Consider the following 12588-nt stretch of genomic DNA (forward strand, 5'->3'; position numbering starts at 1 on the left):
GTGCCTGTTCCAGGGAAAGCTATAAAGTCAACTACATGCTTGTACAGCACTGACTGGCACTTCCTGCTTCCATCAGTGCTTTCCAGAGCTTTAAATTAACAGTAAAAAATCCTTTCCCCGCTCAGTTGTCCCACAGTAACCGTCACTGGTTCCAACTGGGTAACCATCTCAACAGTATCCACTGATAGAGGTTCCAAAATCTTTGTACTCACCATTTAGCTGTTGAGAATGCTGTAGAGTTGTCTTTTATGGATTGGTACCTTATTTCATTGATAAAGCATTATGTTTTAAATAGTTTTTTTCTTTATAATATTAGAATTTTGTACAAGTGAGCTCTCAAGTTACTCTTATGATTTGGGTAAAATTGCTAAAGCATGTTGAAATTTCCTCTGAAGAGTGATAGAGTGCAGTCAGTGCTCATACTCTTCTATAAGTGCTGCTTCTTTCTGGGATTTGAAATGGTTTTGTATTTGCAACACTATAGTAGTCTTCGCTGCATAATGGCATTAGCTACTGACCCATACATTCTTCATAATTGCTCAGTGGCAGATATCAAGGAAGAAAGTCTTGCTTTTGTTTTACCTTTCCCTCCTCTTTTGCTCTTATACAAAATAAAAAGTTCACACATGCTAACTCAAAAATCTCATCTTTGAAAAACTGAGCAGGGTTGTATTTATTGCTGTAACAGTAAATTTCTTGTGCACAAATATTTCCCATTAGATTAGTCAAATTCATGTACCTTGACTGTATATGGTGCATTTACTACTGTGTTTTTCTCCCTTAGCTCCTTTATACAGACAGAAATTTTGTAGTCTGTGCTCCAACAGGTTCTGGAAAAACTGTGATGTTTGAGCTTGCAATTATCAGGTTATTAATCAAAGTGCCAACACCTTGGTTAAATATTAAAATTGTATATAGTAAGTATGCTACTATTTTGAAATATATATTGTTATTAAACTCAAGAACAGAAATTATTTTCATCTAGTTTCATTGCATGGCTATTTAAGTGTTTATTGTTGATTTGTGGTTGTTTGTTATTTTTATTTACTTTATTTATACCCTATCTTTTCTCCTCAATGGGGACCCAAATTGGCTTTTATCACTCTCATCTATTTTAGTCTCACAACAACCCTGTTGAGATGCATTAGCCTGAGAGTGTGTGACTAGCATAAGGTCCCCCAGTGAGCTTCTGTGGCAGAGTGGCTATTCGAATCTGGGTCCCCTGGATCCTAGCCTGACACTCTAACCATTACACCCCACGGGCTTTCTTATTCATGTGTTATTTTTAATTTTACATTTTATTGTTGTGAGCCATGTATTCATCTGAACTTATTTTGGGACCCCTTCGCTCACTTTCTCCTTGTCTTGCAGTATGAATCTCAATAGAGCCTGTCTGCTATTTCAGTTTCCACTTGGTTTGCCAACTCTGGGGTTAGAAATTCCTGGAAATTTGGAGGTGGAGCCTGGAGAGGAACCTCTTCAACTGATGAGTTCCTATACCAAAGTGTATTTTAAAGTGCAAATGCTCAACACTCAATACCTCTCAATAATTCATTGGTTACATGAATACAAAAGCATTCCATATTCTCTACAGATACATAATTTAACATAGAAAGAGTGCAATGACAATCCGGGTGTGATAAAAGTCCATTTTATATAAAGGTCCTTGTAGTCGTATCTTTCTTCTTTATTTCGTTTGTTTCTTCTTTATTTCATTTATTTCCTCCGCACAAGCATAGATGTAATGAGGCAGATGGAAGGCTCCCCGTCACGCTCAATCTGGGGCCGGCTACAATGAACAGATTTCGTGCCCACTTCCTCAGGAGCGTGTTTAACAACAATCAGGAGGAAAAATCATAGTCTTTACACTCCGGGATGGCGGCGATGCAAGTGTTTGTGGTTTCCCGTAGAGGGTTTCTCCTCTGTTTTCTTGCCGCTTGGACTTATTACGGGAATAGCCATTATTTTTTACTTGGAGAGGAACCTCAGCAGGGTCCCTTCCACAAAGTCCACCCTCTAAAGCAGCCAGTTTCTCCAGGTGAACTGCTATATGAATTCTGGAGATCAGTTGTCGTTCTGGGAGATCTCCGGGCTTCACTGGGAGATTGGCAACTGTAGTTTCAACGCAGAGCTCACCAGCCATGAAGATTGCCAGCTTACTGGGGAAAAAAGTGTCCTGTCCATCAGAGGCTTAAATAAAGTCTGTCAGGGGCTGAAATAATGACATTTACTATGTGATGTTATTTATCTCCTTGCCACTGAAGAGCTTTTACCTGCACATTTTCATATGTTAAATTTCTGTTAAAGAGACAGGCCATTTTTCTCTAGAAGTGTTACCAACCTTGCCAGCCATCCTTGACTAGACTCTTGGCTCTTTCCCTCCCCTACACATCTCTCAAAGCAGAATGGCATGGAGAAATATGGCTCCTAAACTTTTATAATAATGCTAATATGTGAGTGGGGGACATTTGCAGGGCAAAATCATCTGGTAGGGGAGTGCTTAAACTTTCTACCATTCACAGATTCTCCTCTATAAAAGCCCTCACCTTGTTTTTCAAAAATTTTACCCCCTCCCCAGTCTGGGCTACAAAACCAGAAGAATCTGGTTAAACAGTCTTGAGATGGAATGTTTGTAGGGGAGAACTGACAGGCCCCCCAAAACTTAAATTCTTCCCTTCTGTCAGCCATCCACATAAATGAGAAAACATGTTTGGGAAATGCACCTTTGTACATATAATATGCCATTCTGACTTCAGTAGAAATGCCATTTCTACTTGTTGTAACCTTGTAAAGTTGCTATGTCTGGATGTAGAGTAGACTCTGAAGGACACTATAAAAAGTGGTCTTAAATGTCATGGAAGAATAATTAATGGAACCCCTTAAGAATCAGTATTTTAATTATGCACTTCATCAGTAATCTCATCTGTACAAATGGACGCAAATCCTAAGAAAATGTGCAGGTAATTAAAATTGGTAACAATTTGAAATAAAAATAAATACTTTTGTTGCTGGGTGGTGACTTACCTGGCAGACACATATGGGGCTTTAAAGGTAAATACCAGCACCTTGAATTGTGCCTAGAAACATACTGGGTGCCAGGGTAGATGTGCCAAGACTGGAGTGATATGGTCTCTACGACCCATTCCAGTCAACATCCTGGCTGCAGCATTCTGCACTGATTGAAGTTTCTGAACAATTTGCAAGGGAAGTCCCACACAGAGTGCTTACTTGTAATCTAGTCAAGATGTAATCAGGGCATGCTCCGCACTGGCCAGATCTCTTCAGCTCAGGAAAGGCTTCATCTTGGCTAATCAGTCAAAGCTGATAAAAGGCTCTTCTGGCCACAGCTGCCACCTGTTTATCCAATGCTAGGTTGGTGTCCAAGAGCTGATAATATATATCTGCATGTAAATCTTCAAACGTTTAACAAAATATTTGTAATTATGTTGAGAACTGTTAAGGCCTCTGATAGAATACTGTGTATAGATTCAACCAAGTATAGGTCCAAAGAAGATTAATGTAAACTGGAGCAAGTATGAAGAAGAGCAGCTGAAATGTATAGGAACGAAAAGTTAGATTGTGAAGAAAGAATGGGAGACTTTTTGAAAAACTCATCATTGTATAGTGTGTTTGGAGACCTGTTTAAACATGTCTTGTTTTTCTGTTTCCCCCCTTCTTTTCTGTATTTATTTTTAGTGGCTCCAATAAAAGCTCTCTGCAGTCAACGTTTTGAGGACTGGAAAGAAAAATTTGAACCCATTGGACTTGTCTGTAAGGAACTAACCGGAGATACAGCAATGGATGACTTATTTGAAATACAACATGCTCACGTTATTCTGACCACACCAGTAGGTTTCACACACACCTTACCATTAATGGTTTTTATTTTTTTAAAAGATGCTTTGTTGTAGATAATAATTTCATACGGTTATTGTCCTAGTTACTTCTATATGAACTTCATTTTTTATCTTGTATATTAATAGCTAAGTGCCCCCCCACCTGGATACTTCAACCTGCTGATGGGGGCCACTTGGGAACAAAACAGATCAAATTGGAAGATGGGGCAGAATCCACAAATCTTGAACAAGCAGGTTTTCATAAGAGTCTTAGCACAGTTGATCACTGTATGACATTAAAGGCCCTGATCAAGAAATATACCAAAAATTAGAGAAGGTGTCTCTACATTGCTTTTGTTAACCTCTCTTCTGCATTTGACTCTGGCCCTTTCCACATGACCATTTTACAGTGTTTCATACTCCATTCTACTCCCCATGTTCTTCAGAGTTCCACTTGTGCAAGGGACGCAGATATGACATTGTCCATCTTCCATTTTTTCCCCCTGCGCACATTCCACAATTTATTTTTAAAGCCTAGTCAATGCTGCAGCGTGTTATGTCTCTGTGAAAAACCATGCTCCTGTTCTGCTTCTTATCCTCCTGTCTTCTTTCCCCCCAGGAGCTGAATCTTCAGCTCCACGAACTTTTTTCCGCCGTGTTTTCTTTTTTAAAAGGGCAGTAACGCTAGAATGTTACTGCACTTATATTCCTTCTAATTTGTAAATTCTAAATCTAAAAAAACACCAAAATCTTGGCTAGCACACAGGGAACTTTACAGAGAAGAATCATAGGCTGCATCCTCCTCTCTCAAACGGCTGTGGAAACCGCTGTCTACCTCTTCAGTAGAGATGGGCACGATCCAAAAAAAATTAATGATCCAGCTGATCGTGGATCGGCGCTGACGACGATCCCGCATTAACGATCCACACCGATCATCTCCCGTTCCCGAGCCGTGGATCGTAGATCGTGGCTCGTGGATGCCAAAGGGGCATGCTGGTATTCCCAGCTATGTGGGAAGGTGGGTGGTGGTGGCAGCCGCTGGGCCTGGTGGGCACGGGGAGGTGGCGACGAGCCACCTCCCCTCAGGTCCCATTCAGCAACACAGGAGGTCTGTGTTTGGCCGTCAGAGCTGCCTATCAGGGTTTGCAGGGATGAGATTGGAGTGCCCATGGCTACAGAACACCCCCTCCCCCCTCCCCCCCGGGTGTCTTCTCCCAACTTGTGACTGCTTTGCTGTTCCGTGGTTGGAAGGAAGCCCTGCTGATCAAGGAAAGCTGGGCTTCCATTCGGGTTTCCAGGGCGACAGAAGGAGGGTAAACAGAGCTCAGGCTTTCCCCTGGGTCTGTTGCTAGGGGAATAGATTGCTGGCGCCTGAGTGTCTGGATCCCCGATTTGAGCCTGAACGCAACGATCCAGGCCTCTCCCGATTGCTGGATCATTGGCCATGGACGATCACGATCCGCCGGGTCACGATTGCGCGATCGCCATTATCGTGGGGTTTTTTCGATCATAATGCATCTTGGCTGGCACACTGGGAAGTTTTCAGAGAAGGATTGTACTAGTGTTGTGTCCAAATTGCTTCCTCCCTCCCCCCTCCACATGCGTCTTTATTTTTTTTCCTCTTTGGCATTAGGAGAAGCCTGAAACAAGTCCCAAGCAAATGAGCATCCAACCCCACCTTTTTTAATTATGGGAGAGTTGCAAAGCTGTGAGACATTCCTGCATTCTACCCCTTTAAGCACAATGTGTGTCCCGTTCCCTCATGGCAATCCACATTCTCCACTGATCTCTTCTTGGGTTTACTTTTTATTTATTTTCTTTACAACTGGGGCTCATATTTGAAAATAAAAAACCGGTGGGCACGAGACTACCCAATCAGTGAATACAGGGACAGGGAGAGAGGAGTGGTGGTGAACAAACTGGGCTCCAACATTGCAACATTACTATGCATGCTCTGAAATTTAAAAAAAATGACGTCAGCTCCAGCCCTCACAAAAGGTCGCTTGAAACAGACACTTCTCAACTCATCTGGAATAAGAAAACAGACACCAAATCCCCTCAAGTTTCTGCAGTGCAGAATGCTAGGAACCCAAGCCCATTCAGCGCTGATTGGCATGAATACACAGTATTGGGCTTAAAGTGTACCATGCAGAATGAGCCTCTATTGAGCAATCAAGATTATGGGACAAACTTGGTAAAACAAATATCAACAGAAGGCTTTTTAGGATAGTGAGGGAACTACATTCCAGTCTCACAGTGAGGGCAAGAGTGGGTTCTCATGGCTCTCTTACAGATCCTATTCCTTTAAGGAAGGATGTTAAATAGGGTTGCCTATTTGGCCCCCTTTCTGTTTAATTTTTACATTAATGATTTTGTCCAGACCATGGAATCCCAGAACCTTTCCCTCTCTTCATTAGCTGGTTGAAAAATTTTAGTCCTGCTGTATGCAGATGATATGGCAATTATGACTTTCACCAAAATTGGGTTCAGTAGGATGCTAGCTAGGTTGGTTGATTATTGTGATAGAGGAGAACTAAGAATTAAATACAATAAAACTAAATTTTTTGTTTTCATCAAAAACAGATCCAAGCACAGATGGACTGTCAATGCTCATGAAATAGAACAATGTCCCCTTTTAAATATTTAGGTATAGTGTAGTATTTCATGGGTCTCTGACTTGGCAGACACACTTTAATGCCAATTTATCAACTGTTTTCAGTACACTGGGATCTATTTAAAAAAATTTCTATTCAAAGGGTGGCCAGTTAATAGCCCTGGCTCTCAGAGTATTCCAGGCAAAGTTATCATGCAGTTCTTATATGAGGCTGAAATTTAGGGTAGAATGAGAAAATATTTGATCAGCTTGAAATAATTAAGAACAATTTCTTAAGGAAAATCTTCAGTCTTCTGCAAGGACCTTCTGCTGCATGCTTAAGGTTAGAAGCTGAACTACCTTCTTTTACAACAAGAGCCCTCTTGAAATTATTAAAATATTACAGGATATTTCATAGCATTATCAAAGACCATCTGGTAAAATAATTGTCTTTGGTACTAAAGGGAGGGAATCAGTGGTTCAACTTGCTGACCTCTATTTTGCAGTTATATACCTTTCTCCCCTCAGAGGCTGTAATATCTTGGGAACCAAGCAAAATTTGTAGTTGGCTTTTTGTAAAAGATGCCCTTTGGGTATAGGTATAGTCCAACAATCTAAATTTTCTTTGTGGTATCCCCGGATCAAGAAAAATAAATTCTTCTCTCGCTATTTAGCTGTCCTTTCTAATGCTACATTAAGAAACCCATTTACTAGTGCTCACTTTCAAATTATGCCATCCTAGTACTTCCAGGGCAGATATCAGAAATTACCTGTGGAATAGCATCTCTGTCCTTGTGGTCTTAATCAGATGGAAGATATAGTACACTGTTTTTCATTGTCCTTTTTATGGGTCCGTTTGTAATAAACTGCTGAATCAGTTTTTGCACATTTTTCTGGCTCAGATGAGGAATGTATTAAATTTGTGTTGGCTGATGCTTTTCCTCTTGTTACTATCCAAGTGGCTACTTTTATCTTTTTATCTATAAATATAAGGAAGGAATTAGTACCTGTTGATCCTGTAAGAATTTTATCTGAATTATAATTCCATGTCATTTCATGGCTTTTATGTTTATCTTTTTTACCATCTTGATTTTAAACTTTTATGTTTTGTTTTCTTATGTAAATATGTTTTAACCTTTTGCCGTGGTACACTGTTTTTATGTTGGTGTGTATGTGAGGATGTTATGGCCTACAGCTACAACAATAAAGCTATCACTGCAACCTTTATTAAGGCAGGCAGGTAGTGGGAGAGCCACCATCACCCTCCCAAAATTGGGGTTGGCATGCCTGCTGTGGCATGAAACACTGCTTCTGCTGTTGAGCCAGCAGTCATGGAATCAGCTGGGTTGGGGGCAGATCAGCAGCATTTAGAGAGAAAGAAGATTTTCCTGGAAATGGGGGGGGGGGGACTCTGCAGACTTGCAAAAAAATCTGAAAATGTTTTAACTCCTCCCAAAGGAGGAGCATTGTCTGCGCTTGCTTGGCAGCATCCACGCTCTACATTGTGTGAAGCAGATGTTGAAGGAGGAAGGGGATCCCCCTGTGTGAACAAGACAGGGGCAAGCAAGGAAGGGAGGGCAGGAGCTCCCTACTGCTGTCATTGTTCCTGTCAAAACAGTGGAGAGGATTGGGGGGAGGTGAATATTGGGGGGACAGGCAGCCAAAGCTCTGAGGATGGGTGTGTGTGAGGGGGGGCATTGGGGGACAGAGCAAGAAAGAGAAAGAGAAAGTGAATGTGTGTGTGACAGAAGGCATTCGGGGACTACAAGAACACAAGTTGGTGGATGAAAGAGAGCGAAAAAGTTATGATGAGGGAGGACAACGAGAGAAAGAAAGTGAGAGTGTGTGTATGAGACAGTGAGCATTGGGGAAGAGAGAAATAAAGTGAGAAATGTTGGGGAAAATGGGTTGAAATAGTTTAAAATCAGAGGTGCAATGGATCCTGAGCCCACTTGCGGGGAGGGCGGGCTATAAATATAACCAATCAATCTTGAATCAATAGAGAGTCAAATGTCTGTTTGCTTTTAAAACCATTTACTTCTAAAGGAAAAGGTTCACAGGATTGCTACAAAATAAGAAACCCTATGAACTACTTCTTGCTGCATGCTACATACTTAGACCATGAGAAGCAAGGAGAAGAACAACATTGAGGATTCTTCCTCTGTCTTCTTGACTCTGAAAGAAAATCACCTGACCTATTGACCAATAACAGTTTACAAACACATCTCAGTTTCCCCGGCTTCCAGACTATTGGCTCTGTGCCAGGTTCTCTTCCAGGTCAATGCAAACAATAGCACAGTGAGTGCTATTAACTCCATAATGACTGAATGTCAGACCTTGTATTTACTTCTAAAGGAAAAGGTACACAGGATTGCTACAAAATAAGAAACCCTATGAGCTACATCTTGCTTCATGCTACATACTTAGACCACGAGGAGCAAGGAGAAGAACAACATTGAGGATTCTTCCTCTGTCTTCTTGACCCTGAAAGAAAATCACCTGACCTATTGACCAATAACAGTTTACAAACACATCTCAGTTTCCCAGGCTTCCACACTATTGGCTCTGTGCCAGGTTCTCTTCCAGATCAATACAAACAATAGCACAGTGAGTAAATACATTTAGCTCCATAATGACTGAATGTCAGACTTTGCAACATATATTCCAACAAGAAAGACTAAGAGACAGAAAGAAAGTGAGAGAAGTGGTGAGGGAAAGGGGAGGAAGGAAGAGAAGAAAAAAGGAAAAATCTGCAGTTCCACCTGTGGATATTTATATCCAGAGATTGGGGCCATGAACAGATAAGACTGATCTTTCTACAAACTTGAGGGAAAAAAACGAAGTTTACAGAAAAATCTGAAATCTAAAAAAAATAATTGGCAGAGTAAACCCCCCTGAATAATAGAAACAGGGTCTGTACCTTTAAGAAACAAATGCCCTGTTTGTGTCTTTTGCGGCCTTTGTTAGGCAACCACAACAATATTGCCAGCCTTCAAGCTTTGGTAAAAGACAGAGGGAGGAGGCAGGGCCATTTCCAGGGCTGTTTCGGCCTTTGAGGAAGGGCCTCAAAGGGCCAGACCCACCAACAACCACCAGGTGATTTACTTTTTATTTTGTTTTTAGACTTTTATATTGCCCCTCCCTTGAACGAGGCCCAAAGTGGTTTACAGCATTAAAAACAACAATACCTATTATATATTAAAACTAAAAACATATCACTACAATTGAGGAGTCCCATAAGAATATAACCAGAAGTGGAGATGGGCATGAACTGGGGGAAAAAATGAATTGTGCAGTTCATGGTTCGTTGCATTTCCCGAATCTGCTCTGATTAGCAAACCGGTCCGTTTGGTTTGTGAAAACGTCACATCCAGGTCAGCAAATCATCACTTCAGGATCAGAAGAAAGTCACTTTCCGGCCAGCAGAATGCCACTTCCATGTCAGCAGAAGGTCTGCAGGAAGTCCATCCCCTGTTGCCTAGGAAACTGATTGATCGGCGCCAGGCTGGCTGCAGTGACAAACCAAAAAAACGAACTAAACAAACCAGCCTAAAGTTCATGGCGGTTCATCAGAAATGGGCTCTGACAAACCACTGGTTCATGAACCACAAACCGGCCTGGTTCATCACAAGCTTTGGTTAGTATTTCGGTTTGTGCCCATCTCTAACCAAGAGTAAAAAAAGACATACACAACCAGGTGACAAAATTCTGTGATGCATCATAACTGATTAAAGGCCTGCTGAAATAGTTCTGCCTTGCATGCCCTGTGGAACTTAGATAGGTCCTGCAGGGCATGCATATTGTTGGACAGAGCATTCCACCAGGATGGGGCCGTCACAGAGAATGCCCTTGATCTGGTGGAGGAGAGACGAGCCACTACCACCCAGTTTACTTGTCTCACCTAGGCCCCATGATAAAATAGAACAGAGGAGAATGTTATAAGTAGAATAATAAATATGGCTGAAGATGGGGAGCAGGTAAATGATTGGTTGGTGGATGGGTAGGAAGGACAAAAGAAGCAAGGAAAATTGTAGATAGGAGCTGATCAGGAAGAAAGAGGATATAGTGTGGGGAGGGGGATACAGGGGAAAGCGAGGTGTCCTCTGCAGGTCTTTTCAGGTTCCCAATTGCAGATTGTCACAGCAGTTGTCACCATTCAGCTGGGCCTGCTACAGCCTGGCAGCTGGAGCTGCACAGAGTTTTCTCAAGGAGATCCTCCCAGGCAGCCCCGGCACCAGGGTTTCTGGCGCTGGAGGCGAGCCGGCCCCGGACTGTGTGATGATGTCATCACATGATGACTTCATTACGCAGTGCTGCCGGCAGGTGGCTGGGGCGGAGCGAGGAGGCCACCTGCACGCCACCCCGGCCACCTGTCGTTCCTGGCCCGTGTCTGCTGCGCCCACCTGGGGGCGGGCGGCGGCGGTGGCGCAAGGCTTGCCGGCGGCGGTGCGGGGCTGGCCGGCGGCAGCGCAGGATGCGTGCCTCCACCCCCGGGGCCCCCTCCGGCCCTGCGGCGCCTGCGGCTCCTGCCTCGCTGCCTCAACGGTGGCGCAGGCCCTGCTCCCAGGAAGTGGAAATGAGGGAGAGCTGAAGAAAAGGGAGCAAATAAAAGGTAGCTTGGCAGTTGTGTGGGAAGGAGAGAAGGAAGGAGGAAAAGTAGAAAAGCTATGGGGACTTTCCAGGGAAGGGAAAGATGAAATAGTGAGTAAGGAGAAAATGAGAGGCCCCATTTCTGTTGCCCTTACCCAGGGCTTTTTTTCTGGGAAAAGAGGTGGTGGAACTCAGTGGGTTGCCCTCGGAGAAAATGGTCACATGGCTGGTGGCCCTGCCCCTTGATCTCCAGACAGAGGGGAGTTTAGATTGCCCTCCGTGCCACTCAGCGGCACGGAGGGCAATCTAAACTCCCCTCTGTCTGGAGATCAGGGGACGGGGCCAACAGCCATGTGACCATTTTCAAGAGGTTCCGGAACTCTGTTCCCCCTGAAAAAAAGCCCTGCCCTTACCTCCTGAGATTAGATAGATGGCAACGCAGGAAAAGACTTTTCTGTTCATGGCACCAAAACGCTGGAATTCTTTTTCCAGGAAGACTCAACTGACCCCTTCTGTTGTCATCTTTTGCCAGTGAGGTAAGAATTTTTTGTTTTAATCAGTGTTTCCTCTGTAATCCCCTTTTCTGCCCTTATGAGGGCAGAATGACAGGCTATACATTTTGTAAAATAAAATTAAACAAAGCACAATATTTTACTTGTATCAATGAGTTTGATCGAGCTTTGGATTCTTAGTCCATATACACTATAGATTTATTTTGTATGAGGGAACAATTTTCTTGAATTACCATATTAACTGCAAGTACTACTTAGAACAAATTTTTAAAAGTTGAAAAAAGATATTTAAATAATATGTTTCATTGTATTTCTATGAAATATTTTGGGGAATGATGAGTAGAACAGTGGTACTATGATAGAGATGTGTGCTAAAAATAGTATTTTTTTATTTAGGTATTGGGAAGGCCATAAATATTGGTATTCCTGATTTGAGTTCACCTGTACTGGTTTTGTATTTAGATCTTGTTTTTTGGGGGGTGGGATTCTGAAAACTGGGTCCATTATGCTCTATGGTAGAATCTTTCTGGGGAGGCTGGATGGACTATTTTCATGAAAGTTACACCAAAATTGCAGTGGAGTGAAGGCTGCCTGTTGTCTAAACACCCCCCCCCCAGGTTTCAAGTAGATTGGGTCAAGGAGTCCAATTGTATGGGCCTCTGAAAATTGTTTTCTATGGGAAAAAATCCAATGCTTTCTCCAGGGTTCAGAAGTCTTAACAAAACACACACTGGCCAAAAGCCTCCCAATGTAAAAAGAACCAACGAAGCCCAACAGAAACAATGCCAAACCATTAATGCCCTGTGAGATCCTCCTCCTTCCCACCACCCTTCTTTTACCTGGGAAACCTTCCAAAGGCAGAAAAACAAGCTGTTCTTAATATTTTTGGGATTAATCATAATAGGAATATCAGTATACCTGAGAATCTAGGCCGTTGATCTGGATTCCCGAATATACCTGTAAAATACCAATAAGGTATATTCTGGGTATACTTTTAAACAGGCTATACCTATGCACACATCCCTTTTAAAATCCCATTTAAGTTAGTAGAGGAGCA

At 42.5% G+C, this 12588-nt stretch overlaps 1 protein-coding gene across 1 annotated transcript in view; it reads left to right on the forward strand.

The window, feature by feature from the left end:
- Nucleotides 1–12588, forward strand: part of HFM1 (helicase for meiosis 1) — a 98079-nt gene that overhangs the window by 15007 nt on the left and 70484 nt on the right. Inside the window, exons 7-8 of the mRNA XM_054980361.1 lie at nt 785–917; nt 3697–3848. Of these exons, the coding sequence (XP_054836336.1) occupies nt 785–917; nt 3697–3848 (285 nt within the window). The remainder of the gene's footprint in view (nt 1–784; nt 918–3696; nt 3849–12588) is intronic.

This window comes from Eublepharis macularius, chromosome 5 (assembly GCF_028583425.1).
Source record: "Eublepharis macularius isolate TG4126 chromosome 5, MPM_Emac_v1.0, whole genome shotgun sequence".
NCBI classification, from domain to species: Eukaryota; Metazoa; Chordata; class Lepidosauria; order Squamata; family Eublepharidae; genus Eublepharis; species Eublepharis macularius.